General features: G+C 45.2%; 1 protein-coding gene across 50 annotated transcripts in view; it reads left to right on the plus strand.

Annotated features, from left to right (window-relative positions):
- Positions 1 to 925: 925 nt before the first annotated feature.
- trdn (triadin) overlaps positions 926 to 19,160 on the plus strand; it is a 471,335-nt gene continuing 453,100 nt past the window's right edge. For all 50 annotated transcript variants that reach the window (XM_067984607.1, XM_067984633.1, XM_067984632.1 and 47 more), the window contains exon 1: positions 926 to 1,367. In XM_067984607.1, the coding sequence (XP_067840708.1) occupies positions 1,346 to 1,367 (22 nt within the window). In that variant the 5' untranslated portion in view covers positions 926 to 1,345. The remainder of the gene's footprint in view (positions 1,368 to 19,160) is intronic.

Genomic DNA, 19,160 nt, shown 5'->3' on the forward strand with positions numbered 1-19,160 from the left:
TAAACATTCACCCTCTCCACTACTGGCGCACCGTGGCTGCAGTATGTACTATCTAAAAGATGCACCGCTGCAACTCACCAAGGCTTCTTCAACAGCACCTCCCAAACCCGCAACCTCCACCAGCCAGAAGGAGAAGGGCAGCAGGTGCTTGGGAACACCATCATCTCCAAGTTCCCCTTCAAGTCACACACTATCCTGACTTGGATGTATATCGCCGTTCCTTCATTGTTGCTGGGTCAAAATTCTGGAATTTCCTACCTAACTGCATTGTGGGAGCACATTCACCACACAGACTGCAGTGGTTCAAGAAGAAGGCCTACTATCACCTTCTCAAGGGCAACTGGGGGTGGCAGTAAATACCGGCCTTGCCAGTAACATCCACATCCCGAGAATTAATAAATAAAATGATGCCTGCATACTCTGTGATACAGAGCTGCTGTAGTGTGATGTGGTTAAATGGGAGTTGGGAGTATGGTGCAGAGGTGAGCTGGCTCAGCTGAGGCAGTATGGCACTGGGGCAACCTGTAAAAGCTGTTCAGGAGTGTGATAGGCTTAATTGCTCATAAAAAGTGAGAACAAATTATTAATTACTTGCGTGAATAAAGGCAAATATTTCACTTTCATATGCAAATATATAAAACGCAAAGAAAAGCAAGAAAAATGGGAGTGTTTATTGTATAATCTGTATCTTATTACAAGACTAATCTCCTGTCCCTGTAAGTCCTGTTTGGCAGCTGGAATTTAAATCATCAGGGAACATAAAAAATAAATTAGCTCAGTACCCATAATTCATTGCCTTCTGACACCAGTTGTCTCAGGACCCTCCCCTGGCTAAAAAAGGCAATGCAGAATGGACTAAGTATTAACTGTTCTAATAATAAAACTGAGTAATAATGGGTAAGGTTACCTTGAAGCAAATATTTAATTATTTTGACCTATACATTGGACAGCAGTAGATAGAGGGGAAATTGCAGGGGCTTGAACTGTGTCATAGAGTAACTGTGCTTTTTAGTGTCCTTTCCTGCTTTGCTGCCCCTTGGTGCTGGATTCCTTCAGATACGAATGATTCTAAAACTGGGCGAATGGAAACACATTGTGAGACATTTCTATTTTAGATTGAAGTTGATATCCTTATTACGAGCAACAAGTCTCCAGTTGTGAAAGATCTTGCTGGGGGGAGGACTCTGCAAAGGACACAGAAGATCTCCACAGTATCACTATTTGATAAGTGTGAGGATCACCCCCTCCTTTCTTATTATCATCACAGTTCTGAGTCACCAAATTCAGCATACTTGAAGAAGTTCATTGAATTGCCAAGAGAGTGGAAATAAGAATCTTGACCAGTATGACTGAAATCATAACTGAAGGTATTGTGAAGAGCTGCAAAAAGTGTCTGTGTCATTTGTTTAGTGTCTGCATGGAAAATACATTTAATTTGAAAGCTCCAGGAAAAAATAATTAAAGTATGTTTGGTGCTGAAAAAAGATTTTCCCAGTTACAGTGTGAATTAGAAGTGGCTGCATCAGTCAGCAGTAGAATTAGATTACCATGGCTTTCTATAAATAACACAGATTGCGCAGCCTGATAAATTATGTGGGGGAGTTATGGCTGGTGCATGTGGGGGATGGGCACATTAATTTCAGATATATGAATTTGAAATTCATTAGGGGATTATGATTGAAGTAGCATTGTTGAGATTCCACATAGATGGCAGCATTAATCAGATCACTGTTATTTACTCTATCAATTTGCTTGTCTGTTTAATATATATCAGTAGAAACTAAGAAAGAGATGGATATGAATTAGAGAAAATGACAGCATAATGTAGTTTGCTTTGATTAAAAACAATGCATCATGTTTTATTGAACAAATATTTTCTGATTAAATTATACTTTTTTTTTACTTGGAAAGGCCAAATGTATAGTCTAAATTCCTTACGCCATATTTTCTTTGTTTTCCCCCCCCAAGATAGTAAATATTGCATTGCACTAATGTGTTAATGGTGTAATTAGTGCAGTAAGCTGCTTTTGTCAGGTATTTTTGTAATTTGAACTTGGATGTAACAAGCTGTGGCAAAGTATAAAAACAAGTGATTAAGTTGGACAGTCTCACATGTATAAGCAAAGAGCAATCTACGAATCTCAGTCAAAGCCAAGAAAAGCTGAGAATCTCAATCATCGTGCTTGTCAGCTGAAGTGCTAGGCTCAAATTTTTCTCTTATTGGACTGAGACATAAAGGGCTCAATTTTAAAGTGAAAGTCCGGGTACATTGGGGGTGCGGGGGAGGGGAAGTTGGTGGAAAAGAAAATAGTGGGCCCGATATTAGGAGGGCGGCGGGTTCGCAGCGGGGTGGGGGGGGGGGGGGGTCGACTGGGCGCGTGGATAACACACCCAGTGAAATCGGGGTGCTCCGCACGCAATTGTAGGCTAAATGGTGCCACATAGCTGTGCTTTCGGCTTTCATGCTGGAAAGCTGCGCAGCGGGCGGACTGCGCATGCACAGCATAGGTTGTCAGCTGGAGGAGCCCTTTTTAAAGGGGCAGTCCTCCACTGACTGATGCTGCAGGAAATAGGAAAAATTACAGCGTGGAGCAGCCCAGGGGGAAGGCTGCTCCCAGGTTAATGGTGCCTCACTCCAGGTATTATTGGATGGGGTGAGGAGGAGGAGGGGGAGGAGAGAAATCTTCCCCCCGGTGGGCGGGAGGAAGTGGCCTGCCTCTGCCACCAAGAAGGCCTGGCTCGAGGTGGCAGAGGAGGTCACCTGCACCACCAACATATCGCCCACCTGCATACAGTGCAGGAGGCGCTTCAATGACCTAAGTAGGTCAGCCGAAGTGAGTACACTTACTCATTCCCCTACACTCCGTCTGCCACATCACCGCCCCCACCCCACATCTCCTCCCGCACTGCCAACACTACTCTGTCACATCACCCCTCACACCCACTCAAAGCTCATCCTCATCTTACCTGCATTTACTCACCTTGCCAGTACTCATCCCGCCACTACCACTCAACCCAATCCCCATACAATCTCATGGCTCTATCTCATACTCACCCTCTCATGCATCTCTTTCACAGTCAGCCTCACTCAACCTGCCACTACCTGTGCTGCAGCCACAGGGCATGCATCACATACGTGCAGTAGGAAGCGTAAGGCAAACGTGTCGTGAGCATGAAGAGGATGCACAAGGGTGTTTGAGGGTTTGTCATAGTTTTTACTTATATTTAATTTCTGATCAACTCACGTAACATATTATATTGGCACCACTACTGCCACACCTTTGCGAATCTTGTCTGGTTTGTGCAATAATGCCCTTTCCTGAGGATCACAATGAGGACCCACAACTGATGCCACCCATTGTGTCACTGCAGAGTGGGTGTAGGTGTATTTGCAGGGCTCTTTTGTGCAGACGACTGAGAGACGTCGGCGATGTCCCCAGTGGCACCCTGGAAGGATGCGGAGGAGAAGTTGTTGAGGGCAATGGTGACTTTGACAGCGACAGGTAAGAAGATGGTGCTTGGGCCAGCCGGGAGCAGCTCTGCATGAAGGAGGCTGCAGATGTCCACAACTATATGTCGAGTGACTCTGAGCCTCCGTGTGCACTGCTGCTCAGAGAGGTCCAGGAAGCTGAGCCTCGGTCTGTGGACCCTGTGGCGAGGGTAGTGCCTTCTGCGATGCATCTCTCTCTGCGGTTGCCCTCCCTCCTGCTGTGCAGGTGGATGTGTCACAGCACTGTGTTGTGGAGTTCCACGTGTCAGAGGTGGACAGCGAGGCTGGTGATGCTGTTCGTCCTCCGAGGAGGTCATGACTGCAGCTACGACGGCCCCCATCCGGAAGATGTACATCTGAGGGGGTCCGCAAGGTAGGTACATGTCTCTGGACCCCAGGGTAAGTGTGTAAGTCGGTGAATTTTATTGTTAGGAGGAGGGTGGTGGCGGCCAAACTTTGTCCAAAGTGACAGAGTGGCCTCCTGCAATGAGTGAGGGTCTCCCCCCCTACCTGTCAAATGGACCTTTGCAGCTGCCACAGGCTGATGGCTGCAACACGTCCACTTGAACTGGGAGTGTTTCCCCCAGTACGGGAAACAGTCCCAGTTGTTTGCAAAATCCCAACCCTCCTAAAATACCATGTTAATCAGGTCTGTAAACGACCTGAAATACCTAAATAAATACTTTAAGTGGGATCCCGCCGGCTTTAATTGCTGGCGGGAGTCCCACATACGGGGGCTGCGCGCGCACGTCAGCGCGTCACTGGGGAACCCGGAAGTGGGCGGGTTGGACCCGAGCTCCTGACGTGCCCGGAAATCCCCGATTTTCGCAGCCCCCCCGTCACGAACGCACCCACTCGGGGGTGCGAAAATCAAGCCCAATGTGTTTTTGGAGCGGGCAAGTCTCAGAGCAATCTGGGTGCATGCGGCATTCCCGAACCCGGAAGTCCCGCCAGCAATTAAAGCCGGTGGGATGATATTTAAACCAACAATTCAAGTACTTAAAGTACTTGTTTCAGCCGGCAGCCATTTCGACATTTACTTTTATCCCCATCTGTTTGGCAGATGGGGTTAAAAGGAGAGTTATTGCAGCCGGGCACTCAGTTCTCTCAAACGGCAAAAGATTTTGTCGCGTGTGCTCCAGATTCTCTGGCAGCTGCCACAATTCGTTCATTCTGAGGGAATCCATCATCCCGCCCCTCTTCCACGCACCGAACACCCTTAAGGGCTGGCTCCTCAGCGGCAAGGGATACCCCCTGCATAGATGGCTCATGACACCTCTGAGGAACCCCACTAGCGAGCAACAGCATCGATACAACAACAGCCACATCGCCACCAGGTCTATAATTGAACATGCGATAGGGTTGCTGAAAATGCGATTTGGTGCCTCGATTGTTCTGGGGGAGCACTTCAATACACACCAGCGAGAGTGGGACGCATTATAGTAGTGTGTTGTGTCCTGCACAACATGGCACAACAGAGAGGGGTACCGGTTGAGGAGGCCCCATCCCCTCATCCACATCGAGGAGGAGCAGGAACCCATGGGCAGAGCAACGGCTCACCTGGTTACTCGTGAGGCCAGGGAGTCACTCGTGTGAACGGTTCTCGTAAGATCAGAAAGTGAGAAGAGTCCAGTCCTTACACCACCTGGAAAGAACAGCGCCAACACCAGCTCCCCCCCCACTCCCTGCACAAAACAGTCCTGCAACTACACATACACCCACTGTAAAGTGACCCACTGGGTGGCATCAAGTGTCGCCATTCATGGTGAACTACATGAAAGAGCGCTATCATAAAAGCCAGTCAAGAATGGCTAAGACGTGGCAATAGTGGTGAGAATGATAACATTTAATGTGACTTTAACAGAAACCATATATAAATGAAAAACATGACAGTCTGTCAGACACCCTTGCGCATACCCTTGGTGATCACAAATCCTTAGCCTTTCTCTTCCTACTGCTTCTACGTGGTGCATCACCTATTGCTGCAGCAGGGGTAGTGGCACATTGCTCACATCCATGGCCGGATTGCTTAGATGCTTTCGGCCTACGCCCTCTGGGTTTTGGAGCCCGTGAGGACCCCTCCAAAGACTGCTCCACCTGCACCTGTGTAGGGGCTGACACGGCCACCTGGAGAGGAAGCAGCATTGCGGGTACTGGTTGAGAGGGTGGCAACGGGTGAGTCCGCACTTCCATGTTCCCTTACGTCATCATCCCTCTCCTGGACCAGGCCCACATCACTCCTACCACCCTGCTGGACAACAGTTTGGAGGACATGTGTGATGCCTTATAAGGCCACTTCTAAAGTAACTGTCAGCCTGTTTAAAGCGGCAGAATGTTGTTCACCATGAGTCTACACAGCCGTTGTCGGGGCCTGAATGGATTAATTTGTGTGCCGTGCTTGAAGTTCAGTGGAGGCTAGCCTTCCCTCCATCGCAGACATTTCAGCAGTCACGTGCAACACTATCCCAGACAGTTCCTCACGTCCCTGTGACACTATCTCAGCGATTCCCTCAAGTACCTGTGCCACCATTCCACTAATGCAGGAGTTGGATTCCTCCATCCTCTGCGCTATTGTGGAGATTGTGAGTGGCACCTGTTCCAGTACCTTGCAAATGTGCTGCTGTCCCTCAAACATTCTCCTTTTAAAGGATGGCCCCCAGGGTTCAACATCTGCATCCAGCTGAGCAGAGCCTGGAGAGGAGTAAGCTCACCAACGCAGACTCGTCCCTGCCACCAGTGTCTGCTCGTGCTCACTTGTGTGTGGCGACTCAGCAGGTGCCCACCCAACTAACTATCTACTAGGACCCACCGAGGTGAGAGTATCTGCGCTGGTGGATGGCTTGCCAAGATGTGACGGTGTGCCCTCAGAGACCGACAGCTCCTCTGTGGGAACGCCCTCTACCATCACTGCGGTTGTTGAAAGGCCCTATAAGAGAACAGAAGGCAGGATTAAGCATCAAAGATGTGTCATGTTGCGATGAGTATATTGAGGTGTTCAACACACCAGTCATTGTTAACATCAATTCATGTGTGTGATGATGTTAAAGTTGTGTCACCAGACATTTGTGGGGTGCCAGTCTTGGCATCCCCAACAGACAGGCACTCGAGGGTGCAGCTGATCTCCAGGGCCTCCTCCTCAGTGTCTATGAGGACCACAATTTGTGGAGGCTCCCCTCCAGTCCTCGCCCTCTCGCATTTTGCACTCTTCTCTTAGAAGGAGAGAAAGTACAAACGTGTGAGTGAGTGATGGTGAAGTGGCCAACCGATGAATACATTGCTTTGGGGGAGGCCGACAATGAAAGAGGTGCATCGGGGGTGAATATGAGACAGAAACATCACATTGGATCAGGATTGGGGTGAGTTGTAGTGGTGGGTCACAAATGGGGAGGTGAGGAAGTGCTTAGGAAATGCAGGTAAGTTGAAGATGAGCCTTAAGTGGGTGTGAGGAGTGATGTGATAGAGTAGTCTTGGCAGTGCAGAATGAGTTGGGGGGGGGGCAGGCGTGGAGGGTGATGTGCACCACGGAATGCAGGAGAATCAATAAGTGTACTCACTTTTGATGACCTAATTAGGTCATTGAAACGCTTTCAGCACTGGACCCAAGTGCGGGAGATGTTGCTCCTGCTGGTGACCTCCTCTGCCACCTCAAGCCAGGCCTTCTTGGTGGCAGAGGCAGGGCACTTCCTCCTGTCGGCCGGGTAAAATACTTCCCTGCTCCTCCCCTCCCCGGCCAGTAGCAGCTGAAGTGAGGCATCATTGAATCTTGGAGCAGCCTTGTCCCTGTGCTGCTCCATTGGCTCTTCAGGCACATTGCTCCAGCAAAATCCATTGGAGCAATGGCCCTTTAAATCTAGATTTGTGTTTGCTGTGCGCCCATTGACCCTCCTCCCACCGCCCTTTTAAAATTGAGCCCAAAGGATTGCCCGAGTGAAAATTATAGAGGAAAATTGAGCAGGTAGCCCAACTGATTTTCTATTCAATAATTTAAATGGAGTGGGCCCCATTAAGGGCATTTGTTCCTTCCCATTTAATTTTCCTCTGTGCGCTGCGCTCAGGCAATCCTTAATAATTAAGTCCAACAAGACTTGCCTTCTAATGTCAACAAAATGTTAACTTTAATTCTCGAAAAAAATGAGAAGTGGTGCTGATAAACATTCTGATTTGATGTCATGTCGGTATTGCTGAGCAGTATGACAAGGCCATTTTATCACCTTGTGTAAATGTCCAGGTTTGTGGAGAGGAGTGCTGGAAGTGACACTGCAAGGATGTCATAGCTATGAAAATAATTTGCTACACAGACTGCCGCAACAGACAAGTTGGACAAAACTGAGGCCCAGATTTTCCTCAGCAGTGGCTTTGCTGCTGGAAGTGTGGCAGGGCTGGCTTTCTGTCTGCCCAATTCACCCACTGCTGATCTCAGGGAAATTCTTGGAAAATGGCAGCTGTAACAGCAGATCAAGTGCAGCTGTGGTACAATGCAAAGGAAGAGGCCTTTCAAAGCTGAAATTTAAATTTCGCAGGTAGAAGGAGTGAATTGATTGCCCCACAATCGATTCTATTCCTGGCAAGGATTTAATTTTTTTTAAAAACCCTTCCACCACCCTAAGAACAGGTTTCAGGTGATTTCACAGCCTGGCTCACCCCAGTACTGCCAGAAATTGGGCAGCAAGAATGAGGAAAATCCAGGCCTGAGTCTTTAATGCCCTGTTTTGGCAATAATGATATAGAACTAATGATCTATGCAAAGTGGTATGTTCATGATTAGCATTTCAATGAAAAAACCTCTGACATAGCTTTGTCTTAGTGACAAGGTGGGGTATCCCCTGCAATGGTATGATATGTGAGGCTGCATTTTCCTTTGATTGGCTGGTTTTCTCATTGGAGCACTTCTCATTACTTATGTCGGATGGATTTACAGTGGTAACATCACTGGCCATTGGCTTACAGCCACTTAAAGGGGAGGAAAGTCAAGCTGTGTTGCAGCATTTAAAATGCAGCAGCTGATTAAAGGGTGAATTCTGACATCACACCACAGGAAGTGAAAGACTGTACGAAGTTTTGAAAGAAGGGGCAGTCTTAGAAGGTTCAGTCACAATAAGAGGTGCCAAGTTTTGTGATGTATCCATTATATTTTAAATCGCTGAAACGAGGTCTGGAAGGTCTAGAACAAATAGCTCTTTAAGGTGATGGTAGAAACCTTATGGAGGGAAGTCACTACAGCCTCCATCACTCCACAAAAGGCCACACAGTGCAGAAAGAGGTTAATGAGGTTGGCCAAGGTAACTGAAGGCACTATTCCTCATGTAACAATATACAGGCATGACTGTTTCCCCTTTATCTATCACACTTTCCCTATGTCATTAACTAGTGAAAGGGAACCCACACTATTGACAAGCAATTTTTGGAACCAATAATGCATCTTCCTAACTCCAGACCACTGTCTGCAGCTACGCTGCCTGCCACTCCTGAGGTGCAGGAGTGCTCCACTGGGCCCCACAAGGAAACCTTGGGCCTCCTCTGCTCCTAGATTCCTCCCCCCCCCACCCCCTGCTCTGCCTATCCACTTACCTTAGTGCCGGTCCCCGCTGGCTGATTCCGACCAGCATGATTTTATTGCTTCCCACCAACTTTACGGCCGCTTTGGTTGGGAAGTTGGTAAGTGGCATGCAGATGATGTCTGGCGTTAAAATTGTCCGGATTGCGACGTCACTCTCGATTCTGGGTGCAGCGTCCAATTCGGAGCTCACACACACCATTCACGTGCTCCAGTTAAAGTTGGGGTGGGGCCAGTGTCTTTGGATGATGTCACCAAGGGGCAGCATGTAGATGAGGAAAAGGGGGACCAAGGTTTGATGCTTAGGGGACTCCAGAGGTATCGGTGCAGGAGTGGCAAGAGAAGGCATTGCTGTAAATGCTGTGGCTACGATTGGATAGGTAATAGTGGAACCAAGAAAGGGCAGTGTTACGGCGCCAGACAGCGGAGGAGAGGTGTTGGAGGAGGATGGTGTGATCGACCATATTAAAGTCTGCAGAGAGGTCGAGAAGGGAAAATGCACCATGGTCACAGTCACAGAGGATATTATTTGACACATTGATAAAGGCCGTTTCAGTACTGTGGCAGGGGTGGAAATCTGAGTGGAGAGATTCAATTAGCGAGTTACAGGAAAGATGGGCACGGATTTGGGAGGTAACCACACGTTTAAAGACTTGGAGAAGAAAGGAAGGTTGGTGATGGAGTGGTAGTTTGCAAGGCCATAAGGGATGAGGGTGGGTTGAGAAGTGATGATGGCTAATTTGAAAGGTGGGAGGACAGTACCTTAAGATAGGGAAACATTCACAATATCATCTAGCATGGAGGCCAGGAAGAGAAGTTGTGTGGTCAGCAGTTTGGTGGGAATAGGGTCAAGAGAGCAGGAGGTGGGTCTCATGGACAAGATGAGCTCAGAGGGAGCATGATGGTAGCTCAAAGAAGTAAGAAGTAGCTGTAGTCAGTGATTGAAATTATTGTAACCATTTGGAAAATATATTGGAAAGTAAAAATTGATTGACCAGATAGACTTCATTTGTCTAGATTTATGCAACTGAGTGGACTGAATTGATGAAATGTGACATTTCTGTTGTTGAGATAAGTTACAAAGGTCTTTTGGAAAGCAGGTTTTAATGAAGCATTTGGGAGTGGTGAATGGAACCAGCTATGAAGGAAGGATTTTTATTGGTCTTCAAGATTTTTTACATAGAATTACTTAAGAACCCCCCCCACCCCGATGGGCAGGATGAAGTCAGAAGTGGGGGGGGGTCAAACCCTAAAATAATGGGGAGCGTGTCCCCAGCCTGCCGCAAACGAGCCTGTTGCCGTTTTTATGGTGCTGAGTAACAAGGTGTGCGAGTGTCCCGGCTTGGAGAGGCGGGACACTTCATTATCATATTTAAATCAGGCTCCCACTGTGCAATTGGGAGCCTGATTTAAATTTAACAGTTGCCGGCTGGGTTTCCCGTGACTTGGGAAACCCAGCATGAAAAAGGGAGGCGGGAGTTGCCTCTTCCAGAAGGCAAGTGCTTTTTATAGCACTCCTTGTGGCCCAAGAGGAGCAGGAATGCTCCCCCCAGCCCCTTAAGGAAGCCTTCGGCCTCCCTTCTGACGATCGCGGCCTCTCTCTAGCCCCTGCCATGATCGGCGACATCCCCCAAAGCCCCGATCTGCAGCCTGCCCTGCCCCAAGGCTCCCCGGCTGCGGCCTCCTGCCGCTGGTTTTCCTTGCGCTACCTCGCTCCCCGGTATCCTCCCTGCCTCCCGGTAAATATCAGGACCATAGAGTCTACAGCACAGAAACAAACCTTTCAGCCCAACTAGTCTATGCTGTTGTTTATGCTCCACACGAGCCTCCTCCCACCTTTCTTCATCTAACGCTATCAGCATCTCTGATTATTCCTTTCTCCCTCATGGGCTTATCTAGCTTTCCTTTAAAAATAAATTGCTGCCTCCTTTGCCTGGCTGCATGTTGATGGATTTCTTGCTCCTTCCTGTGCAATCTCCTCTAGGTGTGGGGATGGATTGACATCTCCCTCTTTTTATAATTATCCTTTTCAATTTCAGGAAGTAGTAATATTTTCTGCATAGTAGCATTATGCTGCATGCAGCAAGCTACATAATTCTGGACACTAAGTTGGGCTGTACTGCAGGGCTGCGTCAGGTTTGCCCAGGCACCTAAAATGAGACTTCAGAACGCCACTGACTGCTCCATCACACTTGTAGTCCCATGGGCTTAATTATATTAGTTCTTCCTCTGTGTGTGGATAGAATACTGCATTCATTAGCCAGGACTGTAGGGGATATCCCTAATCACCATTCAACCATCCTTGTACATGGTTTTGAGTCATTCAGACTGGTATAAGAATATCTAGTAAATTCTCATATAATAAGTGTTGTGACAATGTTCTGATTAACAGACATTAATGTCCAGGGTTAGATGATTGTTATCACACACTAGCTTGACTTTGATAGCATGAAACCCTTTTCTATTAATGAGATGGAGGGGGTTGTCATCATGACCCCATGTGTCTTGTCAATTGCACCCTGCACCTGTGAGAACCCTGCCAGTATATAGGAATGGATAGATTTGTTTTGCAGGTTCCATTGAACTGCAAGACCCACCTGGATAGAATATTAGTGACCTTCTTTATACAGTGGTGAAATGCTGTCTGATTAATGTGACAAAGGTCACCCGAGGCTGCCAGGAACAATCCAAAAATAAATTTCAAGGCATTGGTCACTTTCACTGCTGAAGATAATCCTGAGCTGTTCAGGCATGAGCTGATATAACATAGTCTCTGGGGGAAATGCAGTCTTCAGAGGCATAGAGGGGCAGAGAAATCCAAATAAGATTTTCTAGGTCTGCAAAGCCTTTGGAGTAGGTATCAGTGTATTGGAAACAAACATCTTCTCTGCTCCCTCACTCTCAGTTCCTCCAATCTAGCTACTTCCATCATCTCATCCTCCTCCTCCTCCTCCTCCTCCTCCTCTTCATAACACAGTAAGATAGGGGATTCCCATTGGGAAATCCATTTCCCCAATCCAAAATATAAAAGTCTGTTGTACTCACTGCTGTCCTGGGTAAGTTTCAGAATGCTGCAGTAATTTCACCAAAGACAGCCTCCTCAATGCATTGTCTGTCTCATTGATGCTACTTTGCTGCATGTACTACCACTTATATAATGGCAGTGTTTCATGTGGTTGTATTAGGATGCTAATTGGGGGAAGTTACATGGACAGCTTCGACACACCCAACTGCCTCGGTTTACCATGCAGTGGGGAAAGCTCAGAGTAGGTGGGTATTGATATTGGTGGACTTTTAAGGTTAAAATTAAGATTGGTGGCTATATTTTGGGGTGGGATTCTGGTGGAAATCCACATTGGCCCCGTTTATTCTTTTTAGCTCGCAAAACCATTCACAAATGGGTGGCTTTGCAAAGGTAATTCCGGACCTTGTGTAAAGGTGTGTTTTTAATACAACTTCAGCATCACTGCAAAGTAGTTTCCACTTTTCAATTATGCTAAAATTGCATTATAATTTTGGAGTCAGTGCCCTACCTGACATAAACTTATTTTGCTTTTGATTTATTATAAATTTACCTGGAATTAGTTTAAAGCTGGAGAGACTGAAATCAAAGTGGTGGTTTGGTACTGCCAATAATGAGCTATGATTTTTTAAGCAAGTTGTATGAGGCTGTTCTGAACAACCTTTGACCAGCTATTGAATGGGCTTTAATTGCTCATATACCAGTCTGGGAAAACAGATGCCTTTAATTACTGCTGGATGTGTGATGTCCCTCCTCTGTTAAACTCCAGTGCAAAAGTAGCATGGCATTACATTCTACTGGAAAAACATGAACATTACCATTCATCCGCCAATCTAGTGATCCTTGATACTTCATTGTGCTGCTGTACAGAAAAGAATTTTAGTGACAAGACACACATGATTGCTAATTATATGTATAGAATTGTGTTCCATATAGTCTGTCTGACATAACAAGAACAAATTTGTCAAGATTTATTCCATTGCTCCAACTGCTGTCGGAGATTAACTGCTTCCCACATATAATTAGATAGAGTAGGAGGACTGATTCACAGATCATGACTGCAATTTGAAAAATTATAACATTTAAACCTCTGGACAAGACCACTAAATCTAACTGTATGATATTTTACCTAACTATAATTTATAGAGGATTTATTGCCAGTTCTGTATAATCTTGTAAAGGATGTAGGTCCAAAGTACTGTTTGTACTATGTTGTCTCATCGGATGTTATGAATACAAAAAAAACCCGTGAGACTTCAAACATACTTGTTTACACAATAAAAATACATTAAGTAATAAATTATAATTTGTGGAGTTCTACTCAACAATTAGCTAATGACATTGATGGTTTTTTCCCAAAATGAGCTGTTGATTTTTGACATTTTAGATTGCTAGTTTTGGTAGAAGCAGCACATTCTGCCAGTTACTTATGGAATAAGCACCTCAAGGCAGTGGTTAGTAAAGTGATTAAGGAATCAAATTCTTCTTTAGCTTTTTTTGAAAGCCTTTTGAAATTGTTTAATGTAAGATCTCTTCTATTTTCTGATCAAATTTTGGACCAAACAAATAAAGGTCCCTTGCTTTTTGTGGTATATATTAATGATTTGGACTTGAATGTGGGGGGCTTGATCAAGAAGTTTGCAGATGATACAAAAATTGGCTGTGTGGTTGATAGTGAGGAGGAAAGCTGTAGACTGCAGGAAGATATCAATGGACTGGTCAGGTGGGCAGAAAAATGGCAAATGGAGTTCAATCCAGAGAAGTGTGAGGTAATGCATTTGGGGAGGGCAAACAAGGCAAGGGAATACACAATAAATGGGAGGATACTGAGAAGGGTAGAGAAACAAAGGGTCCTTGGAGTGCATGTCCACAGATCCCTGAAGGTAGCAGGACAGGTAGTTAAGGTGGTTAAAAAAGCAAACGGGATATTTTCTTTTATTAGCTGAGGCATAGAATATAAGAGCAGGGAGGTTATGCTAGAACTGTATAAAACATTGGTTAGGCCACAGCTTGAGTACTGCATACAGTTCTGGTCACCACATTACAGGAAAGATGTGATTGCACTAGCGAGGGTACAGAGGAGATTTACGAGGATGTTGCCAGGGCTGGAGAATTTTAGCTATGAGAAAAGATTGGATAGGCTGGGGTTGTTTTCTTTGGAACAAAGGAGGCTGAGGGGAGATTTAATTGAGGTATATAAAATTATGACGGGACTAGATAGAATGCATAAGGAGGACCTATTTCCCTTAGCAGAGGGGTCAGTGACAGGGGGCATAGATTTAAAGTAATTGATAGAAGGATTAGAGGGGAGCTGAGGAGAAATTTTTTCACCCAGAGGGTGGTGGGGGTCTGGAACTCACTGTCTGAAAGGGTGGTAGAGGCAGAAACCCTCAAGTCATTTAAAAAGTACTTGGATGTGCACTTGAAGTGCCGTAACCTACAGGGCTATGGACCAAGTGCTGGAAAGTGGGATTAAGCTGGATAGCTCTTTTTCAGTCGACACAGACGCGATGGGCCGAATGGCCTCCTTCTGTGCCATAACTTTCTATGATTCTATGATAAAGAAAATGTATATGAAGCTATTTGCTTTCATTGTAAAATTGTACAATAAATAAATTAAAAGTAATCACTAATTTTCAGCATATGTTCACATAAATTACACATAGGGCTGAATTTTCAGGCCTTCCGCATGGCAGAATCAGGGTGGTATACAAAGGGGAGGATTGGAATATAAAGGGGAGGAAGATTTGCTTTCATTGTACAGAGCCTTGATCAGATCCCATCTAGAGTACTGGATTCAGTTTTGGGCACTGCACCTCAGGAAGGATATATTCATAGTATCATAGTAATTACAGCATAGGAAGAGGCCAGTCAGCCCATTGTGTCTGTGTCAGCTCTTTGACAGAGCTATCCAATTAATCCCATTCCCCTGCTCTTTCCCCATAGCTCTGTACATTTTTCCCTTTAAGTATTTATCCAATTCCCTTTGGAAAGTTACTATTGAATCTGCTTCCAATTGGAAGGATACAGCGCAGATTTACCAGAATGATACCTGTGCTTGAAGGGTTAAATTATGAGGACAGATTGCATAAACTTGCTTGTATTTCCTTGAGTTTAGAAGGTTGAGCGGTGATCTAATTGAGGTGTTTAAAATGATAAAAGGATTCAATAGAGTAGATACAACTATTTCCTCTGGTGGATGAATCCAGAACAAGAGGACACAATCTTAAAATTAGATCTTGGCCATTTAGGAGTGAAAAAATCAGGAAGCACTTTTTCACGCAAAGGGCAGTAGAAATCTGGAATTCTCTCTCCCATAAGACTGTGGATGCTGGGTCAATTGAAGTTTTCAACACTGAGATCAACAGATTTTTATTAAGTAAGGTTGTCAAGGGATATGGATCAAAGGTGGGTAAATGGAGTTGAGGTATAGATCAGCCATGATCTAATTGAATGGCTCGAGGAGCTGAGTGGCCTACCCTTGTTCCTATGTTCCTATGGTAGCCTTTGTTCCTACTGCCCCATTGCCCGCATCGCAATGGCCATCGCCATTTTGCAGGGGTCCTCCGAATAGGTAACCTGAGTGACTGCCTAAAACGGGTGCATAGCTGATTGAAACATTTAAACCGTGGTCCTGTGACATCAATAGGACTGCGATGAGCAGAGCGTGCATTGTGTCAGTATCAGCTGGTGGCTGGGCCAAAGAGAACCCGAAAGGTAAGTTGGACTTCATTTTTTGTGGGGCTGGGAGGAGCAGGAGTGCTCCTCCAGGTGCCACAAAACTAGCTTGGGCCACTGCCTTTCCAGATTACCCCCCCGCCCCACCCAGAGCTTGAGGCCTCCTTCAGGAACCTACCTTCTTCAGGCAAAGAAGCCGGCCTGGCCACATTATATTGCAGCGGCCTGGAGACAGCGTCTGCCCTGGGGTGCTCTATTTCCAGTAACAGCCCGCTGACCCGATGCTAATGAGACCCGGTCCTCAAATCAGACCTGGCATCCTGCAAGGATTATCAGGCGGCCAGCTGACGCACTTCACTGGCCAACTGCCCGAAATCTGCCCCGGGGGACAATCCATCTCTATGATTCTTTCTTATGGTTAGCAATGTAGGCAGCTGTGTGATAATTAAGTATTACAACTTATCGAGTTGCTTTCATACAGAAAATGAGGGCTGGCTAACTGTTGGTGCCTAATAGTTTGATCACGAATCCTGAAACTGACCTATTCAGAAAAAGTTTGCAAACCTTACTGCATCTCTTGCTCCTTCACATTTTGGGGCCACTGTGAAGCTGGCTGCATATTTTGTGAGAAGGATTAAGATCCTGAGACTAACTTGCTCCTGTAGTTGAAGCTGAATACACATTTCAAAAGGGGAAAGAAACTCAGATTCAATCAACATACTGGTAAAGTGCCATGTGACTAGAAGTACTAATATCAAAAATTAAGTCAGATACAGATACATACTACTGCTCCTTATGGGATAAACAATGAAAGATTGGTGCTCAGATTTTCACTAGTAATTTATTGGCAATTAATTTATGTTAATATGGGTGTTTGAGACCTTCTTTGCTTTTTCCAGAAAACTTTGAAAAAATCTCCACACACCCCAGGACGCTGGGAATCCCCCTCAGTGCTCACAAACCCCTAGACTGCATTCCCATTGCTCCAGATCATTGAATGTCCTCATGCTCCCAGACCCTGAGACCTCTCTCTCCAATGTCCCTATGTCCTAGGATCTTTTTCCCAATGATCCGGGAGCCCAGGACCTGCCCTGGCATTCCTGGAATTTCCTTTTCAGTGTTTCCAGAATCATGGACACCCCTCCACCTCACTACTGCCAGACTCTAGGAGCTCCGCTCCCCCCCACCCCATAAAATACTGCAAGACCCAGAGACTCCATTCCAGTACTGCGAGATCCTGGACCCCTTCCTAGTGCTCCAAGGGCCATTTAATACTGATGAATCAGAGTCCCTGGTAATACTACGCAGCATAACTCCTCTGTTTTTATAAAACCTCTGACTCATTATAAGCAACGCCATGTGAGATCTGCTAGCATTATATAAAAGCAGTTGTTGGTCTACAGTAAGGTGTAATTAAGATGGTTACAAGTGCGATTATTTGTGAAGCTTCACTTTCACAATTTATGATTGAGCACCTTAGATTCTGGTGCTGCCTTGTAACATTAACCAAACCAAATATTTTTCATATATTCAAATTCACTGAGTGGATTTCACTTTATTATCTTGGTACAATACAAACAAACCAGAATTATATTATTAATATACCATGTACTGCAAGAAAGAATATTCTGATTGTATACATTTTTCCTTTATGAAACATTCTCTCCCCATACTCATTTTTCACATTCTTACACATCTGACATTTGTACTTTTATTTTTTATACCAGGTAATATATGTTTTAGATAATAAAGTGTGTGACAGATTCTATATTTAGATTGTCCTTTGCATGATCTCCAGAGCTATCTCTGTCATACATCTCAGGAGGACTTTTGTGGCTGTTATTGAATTTTCTAGTTAAAGTAGGGGGAACTTGAACTTGGATTTCTAAGCCTCTCGTATCATAATCACTGATTACTGGGCATAATCTGACCTGCATGCCTTACGCCAACAAGTGCTGATGGTGGCATCTGGCATGGAATTCTGAGCTTCTGACTCAGATAGGAAAGGCCATGAAGTTATTTTCAGCCTGCTTTGGTCTGACTGGAAAAATAAAGGTGGCATGTTTTGATCAGTCAAAAGCAAAATACAGCGGATGCTGGAAATCTGAAATAAAAACAGAAAATGCTGGAAATACTTAACAAGTCAGGCAGCATCTGTGGAGAAAGAAACAGATGCTGCCTGACTTGCTGAGTATTTCCAGAATTTTTTGTTTTTATTTTATGTTTTAATCAGTTATTTACTTTCTCCAAATTTGGATATTTCTGTTCTCTAAATGATTTTATGCTGTGTTTAAACAGCTATTAAAAATAAATGAACTCAGGAGCACCTGAACTTTCAAAATATAATGTTGTGAGATTTGTTAGAAAAATGTATTTGAATTTCATCGGTTTATAAAGTGATCTTGCTTGATGTTGTGCAATAATAAATATATATAACATAGGAGTGGATGGCAAAACCTTGGCAGGTAAACGGTTAAAATCCACCGGGTGAATTACCCACTGATGTCTCATCCAGATCCACTGTTTCTGATTTCTACCAGCAATTCTGGACACGCGGCTAAGCCGTCCACCCAAACCCCGAGGTGGGCGGGGGGGTCCTTCTTTAAATATGCAGATTGTGGTTCAATTATGAAAGGAGGCCCTAACTCCAAAGAGTTATCTACTCTTCCCTTATAGCTTACAATGGTCTCTGACTCAACTACTCTGCAGTGTAATGGATAAGTGGAATCCATTTGCAGCTAAAGCATTTAATACTGCGTCAATTAATAACTTTGAAAAAGAGCTGACTAGGTATCTGATTAGGAACAGCATTAAGTGCTGAATATCTATATATATGGAGTGGAGATGCCAGTGATGGACTGGGGTTGACAATTGTAAACAATTTTACAACACCAAGTTATAGTCCAACAATTTTATTTGAAAATCACAAGCTTTCGGAGGCTTCCTCCTTTCTCAGGTGAATGTGGAAATGAAATCCTCAAACCTTTCGCATTTATAAATCACAGAACAATACCTGGTGATTACAGATAGTCTTTCCAACTGCCCGTTGCCAAGGCAATCAAAGTGTTCAGACAGAGAGGTGTTACCTACAGGACCACCGAATATACAAACAACCAAAAAAAAGAGAGAGAGAGAGGCAGAAACATAGAAACATCCGGAACGAAGAGAAAGACAGCAAATGACCCGTTGTATTAAAAACAGATAACTTTTGTTCGCTGGTGGGGTTACGTGTAGCGTGACATGAACCCAAGATCCCGGTTGAGGCCGTCCTCATGGGTGCGGAACTTGGCTATCAATTTCTGCTCGACGATTTTGCGTTGTCGTGTGTCTCGAAGGCCGCCTTGGAGTACGCTTACCCGAAGGTCGGTGGCTGAATGTCCATGACTGCTGAAGTGTTCCCCGACTGGGAGGGAACC

Source organism: Heptranchias perlo, chromosome 5 (genome assembly GCF_035084215.1).
Source record: "Heptranchias perlo isolate sHepPer1 chromosome 5, sHepPer1.hap1, whole genome shotgun sequence".
NCBI classification, from domain to species: domain Eukaryota; kingdom Metazoa; phylum Chordata; class Chondrichthyes; order Hexanchiformes; family Hexanchidae; genus Heptranchias; species Heptranchias perlo.